Source organism: Bubalus kerabau, chromosome 8, assembly GCF_029407905.1.
Source record: "Bubalus kerabau isolate K-KA32 ecotype Philippines breed swamp buffalo chromosome 8, PCC_UOA_SB_1v2, whole genome shotgun sequence".
In the NCBI taxonomy this organism is placed as follows: Eukaryota; Metazoa; Chordata; class Mammalia; order Artiodactyla; family Bovidae; genus Bubalus; species Bubalus kerabau.
The window spans coordinates 121502095-121525986 of record NC_073631.1 but is presented as its reverse complement, the minus strand read 5'-3'; the positions used below and the strand labels follow the sequence as shown (position 1 = coordinate 121525986).

At 47.6% G+C, this 23892-nt stretch overlaps 1 protein-coding gene across 1 annotated transcript in view; it reads right to left on the bottom strand.

The window, feature by feature from the left end:
• RNF32 (ring finger protein 32) overlaps nt 1-17855 on the bottom strand; it is a 39084-nt gene extending 21229 nt beyond the window's left edge. The window contains exons 1-4 of the mRNA XM_055589631.1: nt 17710-17855; nt 14927-15018; nt 14138-14405; nt 3577-3719 (exon numbers count right to left, since the gene is read on the bottom strand). Coding sequence (XP_055445606.1) covers nt 3577-3719; nt 14138-14405; nt 14927-14941 — 426 coding nt within the window. The 5' untranslated portion in view covers nt 14942-15018; nt 17710-17855. The remainder of the gene's footprint in view (nt 1-3576; nt 3720-14137; nt 14406-14926; nt 15019-17709) is intronic.
• Nucleotides 17856-23892: the final 6037 nt, after the last annotated feature.

Below are 23892 nucleotides of genomic sequence, written 5' to 3'. Positions count from 1 at the left end.
AAGATACTCTGGGCTGGAACAAAGGAGCTTAGACTGAATGAAGAGAAAGGCTGTTGGTTCTTCTGGAAGGAAGGACCAGGGAAGTGTGAAACCAGGCCAGCCAGCATGCAGTCCACTCCCCTGCTCCGCGTTCCTGAAGTCTGTCTGAGGGAGCTGGGCTGGAGGGGGGTGCAGCAGATAAACTTTGCCAGGAGTGCATGTTCCAAGGCATGAAAGGCACGGAAGGCCCATGCCTTCCCTGGGCCGCCTGGCCTGAGGGAAACCTCCCAGTTTTAATGAATCATCTCCTCAGCCCACCATCATGCCTTTATTCAGTCTATACTTCTCTTCTTAATGGGAAGAATGGAAGAAATATCAAAATAAATACAACTCAGAAAGTTCTAAAACCGATCCTTGAAACTTACTGCCACCAAGAAGCCTAAATTGCAAAAACTCATTAACGTGGGTCCTTTTAAATTATCATCATTTAAGCTTGCTTCTTGGAAGAAAAGCTATGACAAACCTAGACAGCATATTAAAAAGCAGAGACATTACTTTACCAACAAAGGTCACCTAGTCTAGCTCAAAATTCTCCAAGCCAGGCTTCAACAGTACGTGAACCGTGAACTTCCAGATGTTCAAGCTGGATTTAGAAAAGGCAGAGGAACCAGAGATCAAATTGCCAACATCCATTGGATCGTCGAAAAAGCAAGAGAGTTCCAGAAAAAAAAATCTACTTCTGCTTTATTGATTATGCCAAAGCATTTGACTGTGTGGATCACAACAAACTGTGGACAATTCTTCAAGAGATGGGAATTCCAGACCACCTTACCTGCCTCCTGAGAAACCTGTATGCAGGTCAAGAAGCAACAGTTAGAACCAGACATGGAACAACCGACTGGTTCCAAATAGGGAAAGGAGTACATTAAGGCTTTATATTGTCACCCTGCTTATTTAACTTATATGCAGAGTACATCATACAAAATGCTGGGCTGGATGAAGCACAGCTGGAATCAAGATTGTGGGGAAAAATATCAATAACCTCAGATATGCAGATGACACGACCCTTATGGCAGAAAGTGAAGAGGAACTCAAGAGCCCCTTGATGAAGGTGAAAGAGGAGAGTGAAAAAGTTGGCTTAAAACTCAACGTTCAAAAAACTAAGATCATGGCATCCAGTCCCATCACTTCATGGCAAATAGATGGGGAAACAGTGGAAACAGTGACAGTGTATTTGGGGGGCTCCAAAATCACTGCAGATGGTGACTGCAGCCATGAAATTAAAAGACGCTTACTCCTTCAAGATTAAAAAGCTAATTAAAGATTAAAAGAAAATCTATGACTAATTTATACAGCATATTAAAAAGTAGAGACATTACTTTGCTGACAAAGGTCTGTCTAGTCAAAGCTATGGTTTTCCCAGTAATCATGTATGGATGTGAGAGTTGGACTGTAAAGAAAGCTGAGCGCTGAAGAATTGATGCTTTTGAGAACTGTGGTGTTGAGAAGACTCTTGAGAGTCCCTTGGACTGCAAAGAGATCCAACCTGTCAATCCTAAAGGAAATCAGTCATGAATATTCATTGGAAGGACTGATGCTGAAAGTCAAACTCCAATCCTTTGGCCACTTCATGTGAAGAGCTGACTCACTGGAAAAGACCCTGGTGCTGGGAAAGACTGAAGGCAGGAGGAGAAGGGGACGACAGAGGATGAGAGGGTTGGATGGCATCACCAATTCGATGGACATGAGTCTGAGCAAGCTCTGGGAGATGGTGAAGGACAGGGAAGCCTGGCGTGCTGCAGTCCATGGGGTTGCAAAGAGTCGGACATGACTGAGCAACTGAACTGAACTGAACTCTGTATATTTAAAATATACTATTAAACGTTCACGAATAGCTGTTATTGGCAAGTATTCTCTGAGATAAGAAAATTGAATGACTCAGTGGTGGTAAACACACTGAAAGTGTCCTCGAAGTCAGGGTTGGATCCCAGCCCTGCTGAGCACATGTCCTGAGGCAGCCTGCTGTGGATCATGGGATTGTTTATTTCCTCATCGGTTAAGGGATATAACGCCCACCTCAGAGACACATGAGCTGAACTGATCAAACGTTGGGAAAATGCTGACTAAGGAAAAACTGGGCTTCCCAGTTAGCTCAGTGGTAAAGAATCTGCCTGCCAATACAAGAGACTGGGATTCAGTCCCTGGGTGGGGAAGATCCCACCCAGGGAGAAGGAAGTAGCAACCCACTCCGGTATTCTTGCCTGGAGAATCCCATGAACAGAGGAGCCTGGTGGGCTACAGTCTATGGGGTAGCAAAGAGTCAGACATGACTGAGTGACTAAACAACACCAAAGGAAAAAGCTAAACCTGAGAACTATAAGTAGAAACACAAAAGAGACACATGTCTGTATCTATAATCAAAAATGTTACAGTGAGAAGTTTATAAAAAGCAGAATGGGAGAAACGCTGGGTGTGTGACACCCCGCTCCCCCTTCAGATATTCAGCTGCAAGCTTCCCTTCTTCACATCACCATCGGACCAAGTGTCTGCGGCACAGACACTTGGAAGAGGTTGCTGGGGCCAGAAAGACTCCTCGCGGCTCTTTCACTAAAGGCTTAATCGTCCCAGAGCTACTTCCGCACTTTAAGGACCACAATCTTTCTGAAATACCCAACCTTCATGTACCTAAGAGATTAGGTCTTGATAGAGAACTAGAACATAATAAGTATGTTTAAAATAATGTGTGAGTTCAAATTAGTAAAGAACAAAAGTTCATGACTGTGAACTAACTCATTAACCATAAAAACTTATTAAAACAAATGAAGTTTGAGAGTTTATGTGCCAGGTTGGTAGATGAAGCCTGGGATTCCTAGGCTGTGAATTCTAAGCCTCCTTTTAAATATATTTACTGTATTTTTTTAAAAAAATCAAAGTTTCAAGCGCTTCTGTGTAGGAAGCATAATGCTACACATGAGAGAAATTACTCAAGGTGGTCATTTGCTAAAAATAAACAAAAAAAGATTCTAGGAATAGCAGAGCCCCTTAACTTCCATGAGATTGAAGTTTAATTAGTCAAAGTATGTATAGGAAAAAAAAAACCTATGACATAGACTGATTGTATATTAGCTATATTATCATCAGTCTTAACTATGGTAAACTTTCATAATAAAGATTGTTTTATAAGATTTCACTTAAAGACACTCCCACAGATTCTTTGGAGATATTAGACCTCGGTTTTCCTTTTAGGATTTCAATTCTCAAAACAACACAAATGATTCCCACTCTTCTGCTCTGTGCACCTTGCCAGCTGGGTTCCCCCACCCCCACTGCGCACAGTCGGTGGAGTGGGAACAGTCTTGCACAAATTCTGTACTTGAGAATTAAGAGCAATCAGTAAATAAGACTGTTCAGTGAGGGTGTTTAGCTCTTTCTCATATACAAACTTAACTAATGGAAAAGAAAACGTTGAGTCTTTGAGGGTCAAGTAGGAGAAAGAGACTGGAAGAAAGAAGCGTGGACCCTCTTAATCCCCAGTTCAGAGTCCAGTCACCGGAGAACGCCCCGCAGGCCTGCTTATCTAAGGCTCACGTTAAACACCTGCGGCTGAAGTCCAAACTCCTCTTTGCATATTGGGCACGGCTGCATGGAGTCCCCCTGCTCAACGGACCTCTGCTTCACTCTGTCCCATTCATCCGCCGACAGTGGCAACGGGGGAGGGTCAAAGAGGCCCAACTTCTGTGCTGAAGTGCAAATAACAGGGAATGTGAGTCCAGTATATTTTAGAGGGTGGTAACTCATGCATCATTTTAATGACATTATTTTGCAAATATTAAGGCAAAACATTCACCTTACTTCATTCCACCGTATTTAGAATGCTGCTTTTATACGGGTGAACAGAAGTCAAGAATAATTTGGTGTTGTTCAGTCGCTCAGTTGTGTCCAATTCTTTGCAGCCCCATCGACTGCAGCACGCCAGGCTGCCCTGACCTTCACCAGCTCCTTGAGCTTGCTCAAACTCATGTCCATCGAGTTCGTGATGCCATCCAACCATCTCAACCTCTGTCGTCCACTTCTCCTCCTGCCCTCAATCTTTCCCAGCATCAGGGTCTTTTCCAGTGAGTCAGCTCCTTACATCAAGTGGCCAAAGTATTGGAGCTTCAGCTTCGGCATCAGTTCTTCCAGTGAATATTCAGGGTTGATTTTCTTTAGGATTGACTGGTTTGATCTCCTTGCTGTCCAAGGGACTCTCAAGGTGAATAATATCTTATATTTATGTTGTTTTTATTTACAAAAAATTCCCCAGATCTATTTCATTTTCACAAGGATTCTATAAAGCAGGCCAGGCTGATATCCTATTTTACGAATTTTTCATAGGTGTTGGCCAAAGGTCTCCTCATTTCTCAGCTAACTTCTCTTCAGCTTTCGGCATTGCCTTCCTCCAATTTTGCTTGTTTCTGCTGCCAGTGACCTTTGTAAAATGAGTATCAACCCAGTTCTTCCCTTGCTAAAAATTTATGACGTACAGTTACCCGTTAGAATCAGTCCTTGTCTCAGCCACGTTTGAGGATCCTCTGCGTGTCTACCCTGGAGCAGGCCCAGAGCATCTGTTCCAGTGGAAGCACACACTCTGGAGAAGGAACCGCGAGGAGCTCGGGAGACTGGGGGTGGGGGCGTCAGCACAGCTTCCGCTCTCCCCACCGCGCCCCAGGCCACTGAGTGGACACAGCATCAACCCACAGGGCTGCCTTCAGGGACGGAGAGTGAAGTGCTAGGTCTGCGGAACAAGAACGGGGAAGAGCTCTTGAAGACGGAAACGTTTTAGTGTCCAATGGAAATACCAGAGTCAACCAAAAGACTGGAGGAGGAAGCTAAGATAATCTCAAAGTAGAAGAACACGGTAAAGGAGGAGACAGAAAATAAGAAAAGTCAAGGATCAGTCTGACATCTGAAAGTCAGGCATTCCAGAAAGAAAAGAAAACAGAGAGTAAACAACTTAAAGAAAATAGCCCAAATGTCTCCCAGAAGAGGACACCTGTTTCTAGCCAGAGAGCACCCAGCAAGGCCGGAACGAAGGACTCACCCAAGTCCGGTCACTGCGATGCTGCAGAGGCAGAAAAAGATCCAAAGTACCAGGAGCCAGAAGCACATCAAATGCATCCACAGCAACACAGACAGCAGGAGGCAGCCCTTCCAGAATCGTGAGACGGAGCTTTCCCTGTGAGAATCGCATCAGCCACAGGCCACGTCAGAGCGGCACATGGGTGTCTCCTGTCTGCTCCCTTGGACGGGGCCTCTCACACGCTGTTCCCTAGAAGTCCCTGCTACAATGGCACAGGTGCAGAAAGCTAAGGGGCAGGGGCGCCTCAGGGCTGCAGTCCACAGGAGGGTGCAGAGCAGAGGCCCAGGGCCCACAGTGCCGCACCAGCCCCACAGAGCAACTGTCCAGTTGCAAGCGGAATGTCGCCATGAAGATAAAACGAAAAGTCACCTACTGTATTTTAATGTACCGAGAGAGTATATTTTTGGAAGACATTCTGGGGGGCAGATTTTGGCTCTTTTCCTACGAGTTATTACAGCGTATTACAAAATTTTATGAATGAAAACAGTGAGATACTGACATAGAAACAGAAGCCCCAAATCATGCACACTCCCCCTCTCCCTCTCTCAGATAAACAGAGAAAACTCTCTGCATGCACAACGTGGGGCCACAAGCCAGCTAAGGAAGCAAGGCTCATGATTTGAGGGAAGAATCTAACTTTAATTGTTATATGAAATAATGTTCCCCAAATCATTTGCAAAATAAACTGGGCTGAGATCTAAGTGAAATGCAAAACTTCAAAGGTAGTGACGAAAAAATGGGAACATCTTTGCGATCTCAAGGATGGGTAAAGATGGAAACCCCCAAATCATAAAGGATAACGAGAAAAACTGGTAGAAGAAACAGCACTTGGAGTGAAGAGTCTGTTCAAACATACAATCAGACACAGACCCGGAGAGGGTAGTCTCCGTGGCGAAGTCAACACGGGATTCAGACAAAGAGGATGCTGAGGACTCCAGCATGGCGGCAAGAAAAGATGGGAACCCTAGAACAGTATTAGGTTTGGACAACACTTAAGAGCGTGTGGGACTGTTGCAGGAAGGGGGACCGGGGCCCCAAACCAGGCTCTTGTCTAACATTCGGAAATGAATTGTTCGAGGAGACACATGTCTGACAAAGCCAGAGATTTTACTGGGAAAGGGCACCTGGGCGGAGAGCAGGAGGGTAAGGGAACCCAGAACAGCTCTGCCACACGGCACACGGTTTTATGGTGATGGGATTAGTTTCCGGGTTGTCTTTAGCCAATCATTCTGACTCAGGGTCCTTCCTGGTGGTGCACGCCCTGTTCAGCCAAGATGGAAGCCAGAGAGGAGGATTCTGGGAGGTGGTTGGACATGTGGTGTCTCCTTTTGACCTTTCCCGCACTCTTCCGGTGGGTGGTGGCTTATTAGTTCCGTGTGCCTTACCAGGACCTCCAGTCGTAAAACAACTCATGCAAATGGTTGCCGTGGTGCCTGGCCAGGGAGGGCAGTTTTAGTCAGTGTGCTTCCCCTAACAGTCCCACCTCACCAGTAGCTAACATGCATAATGCTAAGATGTTTTTTTCATTCCAAATCGGGACGCTCATCCTGGTGTAATTTACAGCCTCAGGTGATGGTACCGAGGCTCCTGATGGTTTCCGGAAGCTGTACGTGCAGACGGAAGGCAGTCACTAACCACTGTCGTGTGCTCCAAGCTGCGCACTTCCTGTGCGACACCGCATATAGGACGGGACTAGCGCTGCGGCCAGTTCCGGGGAGAAGGCCGGAGCTTCTGTCCGGCACTCTGGGGGCCCCGGGCTCCCCCTTCACAGGGCAGCTCCCGCCTGCAGGCCTCTGGCTCCTTCTCCACCCGCCAGCCGCCCTCCGCCACCAGTTCAGTCAGTCAGTTCAGTCACTCAGTCGTGTCCGACTCTTTGTGACCCCATGAATCGCAGCACGCCAGGCCTCCCTGTCCATCACCAACTCCCGGAGCCTACCCAAACTCGTCCATCGAGTCGTTGATGCCATCCAGCCATCTCATCCTCTGGCGTCCCCTTCTCCTCCTGCCCCCAGTCCCTCCCACCATCAGAGTCTTTTCCAATGAGTCAACTCTTCACATGAGGTGGCCAAAGTACTGGAGTTTCAGCTTCAGCATCATTCCCTCCAAAGAAATCCCAGGGCTGATCTCCTTCAGAATGGACTGGTTGGATCTCCTTGCAGTCCAAGGGACTCTCAAGAGTCTTCTCCAACACCACAGTTCAAAAGCATCAATTCTTCAGCACTCAGCCTTCTTCACAGTCCAACTCTCACATCCATACATGACCACAGGAAAAACCATAACCTTGACTAGATGGACTTTTGCTGGCAAAGTAATGTCTCTGCTTTTGAATATGCTATCTAGGTTGGTCATAACTTTCCTTCCAAGGAGTAAGCGTCTTTTAATTTCATGGCTGCAGTCACCATCTGCAGTGATTTTGGAGCCCAGAAAAATAAAGTCTGACACTGTTTCCACTGTTTCCCCATCTATTTCCCATGAAGTGATGGGACTGGATGCCATGATCTTCGTTTTCTGAATGTTGAGCTTTAAGCCAACTTTTTCACTCTTCTCTTTCACTTTCATCAAGAGGCTTTTGAGTTCCTCTTCCCTTTCTGCCATAAGGGTGGTGTCATGTGCATATCTGAGGTTACTGATATTTCTCCTGGCAATCTTGATTCCAGCTTGTGTTTCTTCCAGTCCAGCATTTCTCATGATGTACTCTGCATATGAGTTAAATAAGCAGGGTGACAATATACAGCCTTGACGTACTCCTTTTCCTATTTGGAACCAGTCTGTTGTTCCGTGTCCAGTTCTAACTGTTGCTTCCTGACCTGCATACAGATTTCTTAAGAGGCAGGTCAGGTGGTCTGGTATTCCCATCTCTTCAGAATTTTCCACAGTTTATTGTGATCCACACAGTCAAAGGCTTTGGCATAGTCAATAAAGCAGAAATAGATGTTTTTCTGGAACTCTCTTGATTTTTCGATGATCCAGCGGATGTTAGCAATTTGATCTCTGGTTCCTCTGCCTTTTCTAAAACCAGCTTGAACATCAGGAAGTTCAGGGTTCACATATTGCTGAAGCCTGGCTTGGAGAGTTTTGAGCATGACTTTGCTAGCGTGTGACTGCTGTGGGGGTAGAAAGTATTACAGGGTAGGGGCCCTTCCATGTGAGCTGGAGTTGAGCCTTTGGGGACCCATCTTTCCAGACTTTAATTAGGACTTGAGTCCCTGGAGCATATAGTGGTGACTCTTTAGAATCTTTTGGGTCCTGGTTCATACCCCACAAGCGTAGATCCTGTTGGAATTGCCCAATGGCTACGGTATAAGACTGGAGGGTCTGAACCTCTGGATCTAGGAAAAGGTCATTGACATAAACAAAAGGTCTCCCATATAGCATCTCATAAGGACTAAGACCAACCTGTTCCTTAGGGGCAATGCGGGTGCAGAGGAGAGCTATTGGTAAAGCCTCCTTCCATCCCAGGGAGGTCTCCTGGGTTATCTTTTTTATCTGATTTTAAGAATTGATTGGCTCTTTCTACTTTTCCTGAAGATTGAGGCCTCCAGGCACAATGGAGATAATAAGTAATGCCCAATGCTTTCGAGACCCCTTGGGTGACCTTAGAAGTAAATGATGTCCCGTTGTCACTTTGGAATGACCTGGGCAGGCCAAATCTTGGAATGATTTCATGGAGCAGTTTTTTACCACCTCCTCAGCCTTCTCAGTCCGGGTGGGAAAGCCTTCAATCCATCCTGTGAATGTATCTATCATGACTAATAGGTATTTATACCCTTGAGAAACTGGCATCTGGGTGAAGTCCATCTGCCAGTCCTCTCCTGGGTAGGCCCCACGTCGTTGGACGGGCTGGGCCAGCTGGGGTCTTCGAGCTCCTTGGGGGTTGTTTAACTGGCAAGTGGGACAAGAGGAGACCACCTGTCTTATAGTTGTTTGGAGGCCTGTTCCTCTGAAGGACCTTTCTAGTAATCTTTGGAGGGCCTTTTCTCCTAAATGGGTAGTGGCATGTAAGGAGTTAACCAACTTCCATTGGAGGTTCCCAGGCAGAAAAAGGAGTCCCTCCTTTTGGAACCACCCCATATAATCTTCTTGAAAGCCCTCGCTCTTAGCTTTAAGAGTCTCACCTTCAGTATATGAAGGAGTTTCTGGCAAATTAGCCTGTGGAACTAGGGTGGCAATCCCTATTAGGTCATGGTTCTGTAATGCTGCTCTCCTAGCTGCCTGATCAGCTGCTTGGTTCCCTCGTGCCACTTCCGTGTTCCCTTTTTGGTGTCCTTTGCAGTGGGAGACTGAAGCATCAGTGGGCAGATGGACTGCCTCCAAGAGTCGAAGAATCTGATCACCATATTTGATTGGGGACCCTCGGGTGGTCAAGTGGCCCCTTTCTTTCCAAACAGCCGCATGTGCATGTAGCACCAGAAAGGCATAATACCCGGAGTCAGTGTAAATGGCTACTCTTTTTTGAGCTCAGCTAATTGGGCTGAAGTACCTGGTGGCAGAGGCTTAGCCTCTATGGTCTCAAAATTGGAGACTACTGCATACCCGGCTCTTCTTTTTCCATCCAAAACAAAGCTGCTTCCATCAGTGTACCAGATTTCCTCAGGATTGGTCAGAGGATCTTCTGACAATCCCTCTTGGGGTTTTGTCCAGTGGTCCAAGTTTTCTAGACAAGAGTGAAAGGGGAGAGAGCCCTCGGGGGTAGGCAGGAGGGTGGCTGGGTTAAGAACCTCACAAGGGGATATAGCGAGGCCTGGATTTTCCATGAGCATTACTTGATATCTGAGGATTCTTTGATCAGACATCCATAAATGGTCTCTCCCATTTAGGAGTTGTTTTACTTGGTGGCTGGTAAAAATAGTTAGTTTGCCCCCAAAGGAGAGTGTTAAAGCATCTTCTATCATGATTGCAATAGCTGCAAGATTTCGAAGGCAGGGGGGCCAACCTCGGGAAGTTGGATCGAGCCTCTTGGATAAGTAAGCTACAGGCTGGGGCTCAGATCCCAACCTTTGAGTTAACACTCCTGAGGCTATTCCCTCTCTCTCATGGACATAAAGTTGGAATGCCTTTTCTGGGTCTGGCAACCTCAAGGCAGGTGCCTGAGTTAAGGCCTGTCTTAGTGTAGCCTCTGCCTTCTTTTGAGGAGTTCCCCACATCAGTGGGATTGAATCATCTCGTCCCTTTAAGCTTTCATATAAGCGCTGGGCAATTAGACCCTAGTTGGGTATCCAGATTCTACAATAACCAGTTAGCCCCAGGAAAGCTCACAATTGTTTTCGAGTCGTGGGGGAGGGCAACTGTACCTGATCAGAAGACAGCCTCCTGGACCCGTGTGTAATCTGAACTCCCAGGTAAGTGACCTTTGTCTCGACCATCTGTGCCTTAGCACAGGAGACTTTATATCCCCTTTCTGCCAAGAAGTTTAGAACCTGAATTGCATGTTGTTGGGTGCTTTTCTCATCTGGAGAGCAGATTAGTAGGTCATCTACGTATTGTAATATTTTCCCATTAGGTCCAGGTCCAGATCTAGGAGATCCCGGCTAAGGGCCTGTCCAAACAGGTGGGGGCTATCTCTGAACCCCTGAGGTAATACTGTCCAAGTCATCTGTTGGTGTTTTTCTCCTGGGGCTTCCCACTCAAAGGCAAAAAGGTATTGGGATTCTTTAGCCAGTGGTATGCTAAAAAAATGCATCTTTGAGATCCAAGACTGTAAACCACTTGGCATTGGGTGGGATTTCTCCCAAGATTACATAGGGATTGGGTACTGTGGGATGGAGGGGGACTACAGCTTCATTTATGATCCGGAGATCTTGAACCAGTCGCCAGGTTCTGTCTTTTTTCTTTACTGAGAGGATTGGGGTGTTACATGGCGAGTTGGTGCGGACCAATAGCCCACAAGCAAGGACTTTATTTATTAAAGGCTGTAGTCCCTCCCAGGCCTCTCTTTTGAGAGGATATTGTTTCCAGTTAGGGAACCGAGTGGGATCTCGGAGGACAGTGATGACCGGTTCAGCTTGGTGGGCTCGTCCAAGAGTCCCCTGGTCCCACACCTGGGGGTTAATTTTGTCTTCCCATAGTTTTTGGTCCCTCTATATTGAAGGTGTAATGGGTTCTTCAGTAGTAACCAGGAGCTGTAGAGCTCTAGGGGCTGAAAAACTTCCCATCACAAGGGTGGTCCCCAGTTTAGTGAGTATATCTCTTCCCAATAAGGGAGTAGGACACTCAGGGACCACCAGAAACTGGTGGGAAAATATTTGTCCATCCCAGCAACAAAGAAGTGCTCAGGTGAATATTTTAGTAGTTGCTTTTCCTGTAGCTCTGCCACCAGGTCCCCAGCAAACCTCCTCTCCGGGCCCAGCATCATTTAAAAAATTTTATGGCGGTTCCTCAAAAAATTAAATATAGAATTACCACACGGTCCAGCCATTCCTTTTCTTGGCACATGCCCCAAAGAATGGAAAGTGGAGACTCAAACAGGTATTTGTACAAAAAGCTTCCTGGCAGCACCATACACGGTAACTGAAAGAGGAAACAACTCAAGTGTCCGCCGATGGAACGGACAGGCGTGCTGTGTGCCGGCGGGCGGGTCGTGTTTGGGCCTAAACGAGGAGGAGGCTCTGATACTGCTGCAACTGCCAGAGCGAAGAACCCTGAAGACCTTACGCCGAGAGCAACGGGCCAGACACAAAAGGACGGATATTAAATGACTGAGCCAAAGTGGTCGGATTCTGAGAGACAGAGAGGAAACTCGTGGTTGCCAAGGTGGGGAGAGGGGCTGGGAGTGTGTAAGTGGGCAGAGTCTGGGGGGATGAAGGCATTGTGGAGATGGACAGCAGCGATGACCGCTGGGCAGTGGGAGTGCACTTACTGCCACTGAACGACATGCTTAAACATGGCTGAAGTGGTAAACTTGATATATTTCATCACAACAGAAGTTCTACACCACAACCCCTCTCCTAATCGGCCCCTCCCGGTTCTCCCCAGTCTCCCCTTCTGCCCCACCCTCACCAGGCCCCAGCTCACTCTCCTTTCAGCAACTCAGGCACCCGAGCTGCCTTGCTTCAGAGCCCTGCGTGTGCCTCTGTCTCCGTCAAGAACATCCTTCCTCTGTTCTTTGGTGGTGGTGGTGAAGTCGCTCAGTCGTGTCCGACTCTTTGCGACCCCGTGGACTGTAGCCTGCCAGGCTCCTCCATCCATGGGATTCTCCAGGCAAGAGTACTGGAGTGGGTTGTCATTTTCTTCTCCAGGGGATCTTCCTGACCCAGGAATCGAACCTGGATCTCCTGCATCGCAGGCAGATGATTTACCAACGAGCTATGAGGGAACTGCAGGGACAAATCCTCTTAACCCTGTGAATTTATGGCGGAAGCTGGCTGATGTTCACCAGCCTCCTCCTGGGTGCATGGCTGGATCTGCACTCCCTTGCAAAAAATGAAAATAAATATATAAAACCTTTTCTGTTCCTAAGTTTGCAGCTTACAATAGCTTGGACTTGTCTGTAAACACTGTAAAGCCGTGTAAAGGAGCCTCACGCGCCTTGCCCTGGGCCTCCCCAGATGCTAACGTGTCATGGGACCTGAGCGCGTGGTCCCATCCAGCTCGGCCTGTTGATCCAGCGCTGTTGATTCATGTGTCCGCCCCACTGGGCGTCCTTCTAGTCTCACTGAAGCCTCTGCTCTGCCCCAATTCCACATGTGCTCAGCTGGCTGCCCCTTTGGCCCCTCAGGACCTGGCTTTGCACCTCGGTCTTTATTTGCTTCTCTTGACGCTTCTGTGGAGCCCCGGCCAGGAACCTCCTTCTGGGTCAACTGATGTGTCCTCAGAGCAGACTGAGAGATGCTTCTCTGGTGGGAATGTCTAGGAGGGGCCTGCGCCCTTCTGAGAGCCTGGCCCCAGACTTCTTCACGCGGTAAAGGTGCCGCCGCTTTCTCTGTGTAGTGAGCACACCCCTGGGGCGACGCTCTGAGGCTGTGCCCAGGCCCGCGCCTCAGCGCCACTCCCCGCTGGTTCCCGCATCCGGGTACCGCCGTCATCCCTGTGCTTGTCGTTCAGTCACCAAGTCACGGCGGACTCTTTGTGACCGCGTGGACTGCAGCACACCAGGCTTCCCTGTCCTTCACTTTCTCCCATTGAGTCGGTGTTGCCATCCAACCATCTCACCCTCTGTTGTCTCCTTCTCTTCCTGTCCTCAATCTTTCCCAGCATCAGGGTCTTTTCTAATGAGTCGACTCTTCGCATCATGGAGCTTCACGTTAGTCCTTCCAATGAATATTCAGGGTTGATTTCCTTTAGGACTGACTGGTTTGATCTCCTTGAAGTCCAAAGGACTCTTGAGAGTCTTCTCCAGAAAAACAGTTAGAAAGCACCAATTCTTTGGCTGCCACCTTCTTTATGGTCCAACTCTCACATCTGTACATGACTGCTGGAAAAACCATAGCTTTGACTATACGGACCTTTGTCGGCAAAGTGATGTGGCTGCTTTTTATCATTGTGGTCTTGGCCAGATGGTGATTTCCTATTTCTAGCCCCTATCTACTATATTTAATAGCTGTTAATCGACTGTAAGAAAGAGTCTTTCCTATTATTTATTCAATGATTTATTTCTATCACTGTAGATTAATGGATATTTACTTTATTCTCCTCTTACTTATTCTTGCTCTACTTATCATTACTGGGCTTCCCTTGTGGCTCAGCTGGTAGAGAATCCACTTGCAATGTGGGAGACCTGGGTTTGATCCCTGGGTTGGGAAGATCCCCTGGAGAAGGGAAAGGCTACCCACTCCAGTATTCTGGCCTGGAGAATTCCATGGACTGTTTAGTCCATGGGGTCACAAAGAGTCAGACACGATCAAGCAACTTTCATTTATCATTACTATCTTTAGTTTTTGCTCAAACTGTCCCCACCACTGTTTTTAAACTTTAGCACACACGTATCTTTCTGTAAGACTATAAATTAAAATAATTTCTGAATCAAAGAAAATGGTACTATTCATCTCAACTCGATTCTTTAGCTCTAGTAAGTCAAAATAAGAGTGATGAGATCAGACTTACCTAAAGTTAATGGTGGTGGCTTTGGATCAAGAACATAGTCTTTTTCTGGGTCTTCCGCTTTAGGGCCACCTTGTGTGGTTTTCTTAAGTCCAGTATCTATTGTTGCCTTTGCATTTCTTTTTAGAGATTTGGATCTGTTCTCTGTCTTTGGTACCTTTGTCTTAGAATAATCTGCTACTGAAAGGTTCTGAAGTTGAAGGTCATGTACAATGTGATCTTGTAAGGCCACTGCAGTGACTGCCAAGTTATCCTGTTTAGAGGAATGACCCTAAAAGCAGGGAAAAAGCCTCACAGTTACATTATCTAATGGCTCATTTACAAGAAAGCTTACACTTTAATACTCGACCTTGATGGCATACCAGATCCAGCAGTAAAGAATGCTGCACGGATCGCTACCCAAGTCGGGGGACCAAAGGCCAGTCCCATTTATGTTAACGACACAGTAACATCTTTTCACTTAATTACTAAGGCCTTAATCATAACAAGAATAAATACATTCTGACCTATAAAAGCTGTGCATGCCCGAGCACATTGTTTCACTATCATTAGATTAGGCAAAGCTTGTTTCTGTTATACTACAGAGAACCTTGCATTTAAGTGCATGTTTCTTTGGTGAAAACTTTTACAAAATAAAATTGCTCTGCAGCTAAGAAATGCTCGCACCGAGCACTACGGCTGGCAGCGCCTCACTGATGCAGGGTTTGCAAACCATTTTTATCCCGTCAAAGAGCTGAATTAAAACATATTCATGAGCGAAACAATGTCTGGGTTTTAAACAGGATTGTGTACCTTATTCCTTAACATGCTGATTCAGGAGAAGCTGTTGCTGGGCTGTATCAAATTATATCTTCATTTCATATCCCAGTCCTTTAATTCTTCTACTGCAAAAAAGTCAACAGAAAGTCAAAGCTGGAGTGTGCATAAAACATCTGGTGAAGTTTATGGGGAAGAGATCAACTGAGGGTCTAACCGATGGTGAAGGACAGGACCGCCTACCAGCACAGCCCACGCTCCGCGGTCTGGTCTTGGAGGAATTCAAGCCAGTTGCATCTGGATCAGGCCCTGTCCTCAAGCAGTTCTCCAGTGAGTTGGGGGAAACATATTAATGTGAACGAGAACAATCCATTGCTAAATATAGTGATATCATGTGTGAATACAACAAAATTTCAGACTAAAAGATCAGAGAATGTAAGCGAAATGCTTCTTGAAAAGTCACAGTGTTAGTTGCTGTGACGTTTTGCGACCCCATGAACTGCAGCCCGCCAGGCTCCTCTGATCATGGGGTTTCCCAGGCTTGAATACTCAAGTGGGTTGCCATTTCCTTCTCCAGGGGATGTTCCTGATCCAGGGATCGAACCTGGGTCTCCTGCATTGCAGAATCTTTACCATCTGAGACTTTGGGGAAGCCTCTTAAAGAGATAATACTATACCTGGGATTTGAAGGACAGAGAGCGGGCGATGAACATGCTGCCCAACGCATGAGGAAAGCAAAGTGCTCTAGAACTCAGCAGCGGTTTGCATTTCAGAGGAGAAGGGAACAGTGGATGCCCTGGGATGGAGGAGGAGCGCTCTGTGACTTCCCCCTACCGAGGGTACAGACTACAGAATGTGAGCCAGGTTCCAGTCTTGCTCTGTTTGCAAAATATGTAGCATATGTGAGTCTGCTTTCCCATCTCAAGACACACACACAGCACTTTCCATGCAGGACTGTCATGATTAAATGACACAGCCCAATTCCCTTCAAAGCTGGAGGAAGAATTCGGAATTGATCCTGTCAGTTTTTAGACAAGGGTATATCTTATGATTCTTTACCATCTGAGAAGACAAGAGACCAAAATACACTGGGGTGGGGACAGACAGTACCCTGTTGAAGTCATCTAGGGACCAGTATTGAGGGCCTGACTGTAAGAGGAGAAAGGAAGTAATCCCTCATGTGTGTCTCAGGATGGACACCTACATCCAGTTAGTCCACAGTATGAACTTCCTAAGAAGAGTGTCCAGTGAGAAATGTAGAATGAGAAAAGTCAGGGCTACGGAGAAGGCGATGGCACCCCACTCCAGTACTCTTGCCTGGAAAATCTCATGGACAGAGGAGCCTGATAGGCTGCAGTCCATGGGGTCGCTAGGAGTCGGACACGACTGGGCGACTTCACTTTCACTTTTCACTTTCCTGCATTGGAGAAGGAAATGGCAACCCACTCCAGTGTTCTTGCCTGGAGAATCCCAGGGACGGGAGAGCCTGGTGGGCTGCCGTCTATGGGGTCGCACAGAGTTGGACACGACTGAAGCGACTTAGCAGCAGCAGCAGCAGCAGCTGCTGCCAAGATCCCCTAGAAGTGAGGTGACCGTTTCTATGGCAACCTCATTCCCCTTACATTCCGGCATCAAGAGAAGCATGAAGGAAGTTTCCTTCCAATGTTTCATCACAACAGTCTAGGCTGGAGAAATGGCAGAAGACATTTAAAATGCTGAAAGATCACTACCAGCATCTCCTACTTTCAAAACGCCCACAACCTAGCAGAGCACAGTTTACATCACCCTAAAAATTGTTTAATAATCACAGCCAACCATCTGCAGTTGGCAGTTTTATCTCGTGTAAGCCATTGTGATTAACATCAGGATAAGAGCTTTTAAAAATGGTGCCCCTTGTAAGTCCTATAGTGTCATTAAATTTCAGCATTAGAAACTATTTTCAAGTATTTAGTCCAATTTCATTTTTTTGAGGTATAGTCCAACTTCATTTTGGGTCGCAAAGAGTCGGAGGCAACTGAGCTCGCACGTGTGCACACACACGCACGCACACACACTAACTTCATTTTAAAATGAGAAAACATACCCAGAGATTACTGACTCCTCCAAAATTATATAATTAGTCTGTGGCAATGGTAGGGCTAGAAAGTTAATCCTTACCCAGTATTTAGAGCTAAAATTAATACGAATATTCTTTCTTTGTAAATTCCATTGTTAACAATTAGTTAAAAGATGTAGGACTTGGTAACAAAAAACCACTACTGCGGTGCCAAAGGAATTAGTTACCAATTTGTCTAAGTGACTTTAAGCTAATTTATAGACACGCTAGTTAAAAACACAGGCATACAAGAGAAACCCAATTTTTAAAAGACAATTGGACACTGTCTTATTACGTTTTATAACTCAGGAATCCCTTGTTTTACGTTTTTGATGAGACTGCACCTAGGTTGGCCAGAAGCACAGAGACAGATGTAAAATGACGTCCTCGGGTCCCTGGGTACCAATGGTTTGACCAAGTCCCCAGGACGCTCAAGCCCCAGAAGCCCACCCCACCACCTCCTGTCCTCCTCCAGGGAGGATACGGCGCTGTAGCACGTTATTTATTGAAGAACATCCGCACACAGCACACGGGAGGACTCAGCAGTTCACTCTGAGTTCAAGGGTCAACTGTACAGGTGAAGGGTTTCAGTAACGGATTCTCAAGCACTGACCCTTCAGGCCCTCCCAAGGGATGGCCGCGGAGCAGGTGGGCTGTCCTGGGGACAGTGCTAACCGCTTTCGCTCGCAGGGCGTCCCCTTCCCTTCCTTCCCGCGTTCCCTACCGGAGACCACATCTGCAGCGCAATCCACCCCGCCTGCCGCAACGCCCACCGCGGCCGGAGCCCTCCACCGACGCGGCTCGCCGTTGCCTAGCAACCGCCGTCGCACCAGGCTAGCACCAGCGCGCATGCTCATCAGCCTCGTGCCTCCAGGGGCCGGGAGCCGCTTTCCGGAGGCCCGCCGCGGCTCTGCCACACTGCGCATGCTCGCCGGTCCCGCCCCGCTTGCAGCCGCATCGCGCATGCTCGCCGGCCCCGCCGAGCGCCCACTATGACTGGGCGGGGCTCTCTTACCGCGCGCGCTCGTCGGCCGCGCGCTGCACAGGCCGCGCCGCGCGTGCTCGCTCGCCCGGCCCTCGCTCGGGGGCGCGGCGCGCGCGCAGGCGTGCGGGTGGAGCGCGGGGCGCGGGGTCGCGAGGGACGGGCTGGCGTGCGGCCCGGCCCGGGGCGCTCTGTCCGCGGCTCTCTTCCCACGCGCCCCGCGCGGTTCCTGGAGCCCGCCTGCCCCGGGCCGCCGGGCCGCCGCCTTGACTCGGTTATGGCTTGGACTCGCCTGGGCCCCCCTGGTTTCCCTTCTCTAAGCATCACATCACGCCACTACCCGTTGTCCAGCGTCCGAAAACCACTGTTTTGTACATGTCTTTGGCTTTTTAGTCGTTAGAGGTGAGCTTGGATCCAGTACTTAACGCCGCACTCTGGCCCAACCCGGCGACCAACAGAAGCTTGTGAGACACTGACTCAGTTGTACTATTTCAACTTTTATTCAAATGAAGTTCAGCTGAAAGTACAGAGACAATATACAAAATGCAAATAGTCCCTTTTTTCTCCACTCCTCTGAAAGCGAGGTCTAAAGAACTTACCAAGTTGGTTGGAAATAGATCGTTGATTGTTGAAGGCCACGTTAGTGATGTAACATGGGAATGAATGGTATTATATTGATGAAACAAGACAATTAGAAGCTTCATTGAAGATTTTTTTTCTTCAGTTCAGATCAGTCGCTCAGTCGTGCCCGACTCTTTGCAACCCCATGAATCGCAGCACGCCAGGCCTCCCTGTCCATCACCAACTCCCGGAGTTCAGTCAAACTCAAGTCCATCGAGTCAGTGATGCCATCCAGCCATCTCATCCTCTGGCGTCCCCTTCTCCTCCTGCCCCCAATCCCTCCCAGCATCAGAGTCTTTTCCAATGAGTCAACTCTTCGCATGAGGGGGCCAAAGTACTGGAGTTTCAGCTTTAGCATCATTCCTTCCAAAGAAATCCCAGGGCTCATCTCCTTCAGAATGGACTGGTTGGATCTCCTTGCAGTCCAAGGGACTCTAAAGAGTCTTCTCCAGCACCACAGTTCAAAAGCATCAATTCTTCAGCGCTCAGCCTTCTTCACAGTCCAACTCTCACATCCATACATGACCACAGGAAAAACCATAGCCTTGACCGCTGCTGCTAAGTCGCGTCAGTCATGTCCGACTCTGTGCGGCCCCATAGACAGCAGCCCACCAGGCTCCCCCGTCCCTGGGACTCTCCAGGCAAGAACACTGGAGTGGGTTGCCATTTCCGTCTCCAATGCAGGAAAGTGAAAAGTGAAAGTGAAGTCGCTCAGTCGTGTCCGACTGTTAGGGACCCCATGGACTGCAGCCCACCAGGCTCCTCCGTCCATGGGATTTTCCAGGCAAGAGTACTGGAGTGGGGTGCCATTGCCTTCTCCGATAGCCTTGACTAGACGAACCTTTGTTGGCAAAGTAATGTCTCTGCTTTTGAATATGCTATCTAGGTTGATCATAACTTTCCTTTCAAGGAGTAAGCGTCTTTTAATTTCATGGCTGCAGTCACCATCTGCAGTGATTTTTTTCCTAGTGGAATTAAATTTTGTAAGGTGGCCACTCTTGTTTGGAAGCTTGTAGAAACTGACTAAAAACAGCTAAAATTTTTAGGTAAAGCCAAATTAAATTCATAATGAAGTGAATTCTATTAATCTTCACATACTACTGGAAGCTTTTCCAACAAACACTGTAACCTTGATTAACGTTCCGATTGGTGATGGGGCTCGGAGACAAGGCAGGGTCACTGGTCTGAGAACCTTTTGTTCTGTAACTGGAGTATCCCTCCAGCACAGAGGAGAGCGCACCAGAGCTTTGGGATCAATCAGGTAGGTCTTACTTTTGGGTTCTGTACATAAAGGGGGCATTTCTTATTCCTCCCCTCAGCATCCATGAGCCCTGCTCCATCAGGCGTCCTGGGATGGAGCATACGACCAGCCTCAGCTCAGCAAAAAGTCTTGGTGTCCTGGCCACAGTGACTTACAATTGGCATGAGCATAGTATGGAGCGGGTCCGATCAGATGGACTCTGTCTACTTGTGGGAGCAATGGGAAAATGCCTTTATTCTTCCTGCTGCGTGCAGGAACAAGGAAAGAGAGAAGCTGCAGCTGTGTTGGCTGTCTTCTCACAAGGTGAGAGCCCGAAGCTGTTGGGGGCTGTCCCGAACCTCAGAAGGAGATTGTGTGCCATAGATTTGGACAGAGTCCAAGCCCTGGTGAGGTAGTTTAAGTCCTGAAGGGGCTTTAACCCAACTCTGAGTCTTTCCAGTTAACCTGAGTGAATAACTTCCCTTTAAGCTTCAGGCAGTTGAGGTCTGGTTTTCTGTTACTTGTCATGGGAAGAGTTCTGAGGATAAATAGGTATACTGTTGCCACTTTAGGGCTCTGGTGAGGTTAACACAGGGCTTCCCGGGTGGCACTAGTGATGAAGAGCCCGCCTTCCAATGCAGGAGGCGTAAGCGACGTGGGTTCAGTCCCCGGGTCCTGAAGATCCTCTGGAGGAGGGCATGACAACCCACCCAGTATTCTTGCCTGGAGAATCCCATGCTTGTATGGATGAGGCTAAAACAGCATATGTATGTGAACTTCTTAGTACAGTGCCTGCTAATCTTTATATCCGGAGAAGGCAATGGCAACCCACTCTTGCCTGGAAAATCCCATGGACGGAGGAGCCTGGTAGGCTGCAGTCCATGGGGTCGTGATGAGTCAGACATGACTTCACTTTCAATTTTCACTTTCATGCATTGGAGAAGGAAATGGCAACCCAGTCCAGTGTTCTTGCTTGGAGAATCCCAGGGATGGGGGAGCCTGGTGGGTTGCCATCTATGGGGTCGCACAGAGTCCGACATGACTGAAGCGACTTAGCAGCAGCAGCAGTAATCTTTATATAAATTTTAAGGTATTTGTTCTTTTTAAACTTCAACATCTAAGGAAAATTCCCATTTTAAAAAATTCCTTCACTCCGTCCAAGTGTTTCAGCTTTCAGGACTGTTTTACTATCTGTGTGTTTTCTATCCTAAGGAAATGGGTCTTTCTTCTTAGTGACATAGAACACCTGACCGCAGCCATGAAATTAAAAGATGCTTATTCCTTGGAAGGAAAGTTATGACCAACCTAGATAGCATATTCAAAAGCAGAGACATTACTTTGCCAACAAAGGTCCGTCTAGTCAAGGCTATGGTTTTTCCTGTGGTCATGTATGGATGTGAGAGTTGGACTGTGAAGAAGGCTGAGCGCTGAAGAATTGATGCTTTTGAACTGTGGTGTTGGAGAAGACTCTTGAGAGTCCCTTGGACTGCAAGGAGATCCAACCAGTCCATTCTGAAGGAGATGAGCCCTGGGATTTCTTTGGAAGGAATGATGCTGAAGCTGAAACTCCAGTACTTTGGCCCCCTCATGCGAAGAGTTGACTCATTGGAAAAGACTCTGATGGTGGGAGGGATTGGGGGCAGGAGGAGAAGGGGACGACAGAGGATGAGATGACTGGATGGCATCACTGACTTGATGGACGTGAGTCTGACTGAACTCCGGGAGTTGGTGATGGACAGGGAGGCCTGGCATGCTGCAATTCATGGGGTCGCAAAGAGTCGGACACGACTGAGTGACTGAACTGAACTTGCTTAAAAATTTAGCCTTGCAATTGTTACTTTGTAATTCTTGACAAAAAGCATAGCTGATGTGGTTGATATTTGAAGACGTTATGAGGACCACATATCTCACCTCTCCTTCAGATACAGTCTTGTATTCATCTTCAAAATGCAACATTTGTGGATGAGAAAGGTTCAATAATATGTATAATCCACCTGCCTCACTCCGAGAAACCTTTTATCAGTGATTTATAGTTTGTTAGGCTTCCAGTGTCTTTGTTTGTTTGTGTAAAGATGGGCTTAAAAATTGCCTTATGTGACTGTGTTTGCATCCTTTGAAACCCCCCTGAGTACGTTCTCTGCAGTGTTGTCCAATGCCCTTTATATAAGCACTCATGTCACCTGAAAACCAGGTTCACTTTTTGGTGGATGTTGAGCCAAAAGACACAACCAAGCCAAAGAGAGGGAGAAGGAAGGAATGGTTACTTGCAGCAAGTGAGAACCCTGGGGATCTTTCCCAAGGCAGTGCCTCTCAGAACAGCCAAGTTGGGGAAGTTTTAAGCTAAGGTACATGCACATTCATGAATTCGGCTTCCCTGGTGGCTCAGCTGGTAAAGAATCCGCCTGCAATGCAGGAAACCTGGGTTCAATCCCTGGGTTGGGAAGATTCCCTGGAGAAGGGAAAGGCTACCCACTCCAGTATTCTGGCCTGGGGAATTCCTTGGACTGTATAGTCCATAGGGTGGCAAAGAGTCAGACACGACTGAGCGACTTTCACTTCACATGCACATTCGTGAAGGGGCCTGAGCAGAGGAGAATTCAGCATTGCATTGGGGTGAAGGTCAACAGAGTCCAAGTTTTAGTTTATCAAAGTCTTGGTCTTAAAGGGTCAACATCATCATTCTATTCTGTACTTGGGGGTGGGGGCGGGCCTTAATTCCTGCAGGACTCAGTGGTTTTAAGTGGCACCTGACTCCAGTATTCTTGCCTGGAGAATGCCATGGACAGAGAAGCCAGGGGGGCTACAGTCCGTGGGGTGCAGAGAGTCAGACATGACTGAGTGCCTGAACAACAGTGGTTGTATCAGATTGTTACCTCCACCCCTTTAGGGGGAACTCGGACTCTGTTTTATTGGTGAACTATTGTTTATTGATTGCATCTTCTTTGGTTCTGTGTTTCTTCATTTGCTTTAATATCATTAATGACTGAGACCTATTCAAGGGCAAGCACTGTGGCCAGGCTTAGATCTCAAAATGGCTTAGACCAAAAATGGCTTCTCTTATGTCTAGAAAGCCATGTCTGGTTCTCTTTCTCTGGGGACGCCTTACCCTCTCTGCTTCCACTTGCGTTATTAATGTCTTAGAATTTCAGAAGCATGAACTGGATGTTCTGGGAGTGGCCTGAGGAGAAGACACTGGGGAGGAGATGAGATGCGGGTGGAGAGGACAGGCTGAGGCTGGTTGCTCTGCTTAGATGCGGAGAGAAGACGCGGATGTACCTGCAGTAAGTGCACTGTGCTCTGTTCTCCACGCACCGAAGAAGGAAGCCTCCTGTGTGTGGGGCTGTAGTTCAGAGATCCGGGCATAAACACTGTGAAGAGAGGGGTGATGGTGCCCACACGCCTCAAAGGACGGGCAGCCAAGGACGGGAAGGGCTGGCTCTTTGATGGAAAGCATTTATATGATGGGGGAATCATATACTATATTTTGTCTGTGTAGGAGCAATGCAGGTATTCCTGAGTCCAAGCATGTACTGCTCACAGCCTGACAGTCAAATAAATCCACAGACCAGTTGTTGGGTCAAGGGGATAGTGACTTTATTTGGTCAGCCAACAGACAGACAAGATGGTGGACTAGTGTCCCAGAAAACCATTTTGCCCAAATTAGCATTGAGGCATCTTATTTTTTAACCCAAAGAGGAGGGGCTTGTTGCATACTTCTTGGTGCCAGAATCCTTTGTTCACAATGTTCCTTTGAATCTCCAGCAAGATAATTGGTATTTTCTGTCCTGCACATTTTTCTCTCTCCTTAAATGGAAAGGTCAAGCCTGGGAGGCAGAGCATTGAGAAAGGGCCCTGTGTATATTTCAGGCTGTAGTCAATGTCCTTTTACAGACGTGCAGAGCCAGCGTGACTGAGCACAGAGGTGAGAGTGGTGTGGAGACAGGCGTGTTCTTCTCAGCCACACAGGGAAATATCCAGCTATGACAGTTGGCATTTGGACTTTGTCTCCTGGTTGAGAATGAGGCTTTTCCACTATTACTGCAGACAAGCTGTTGGACACTAGC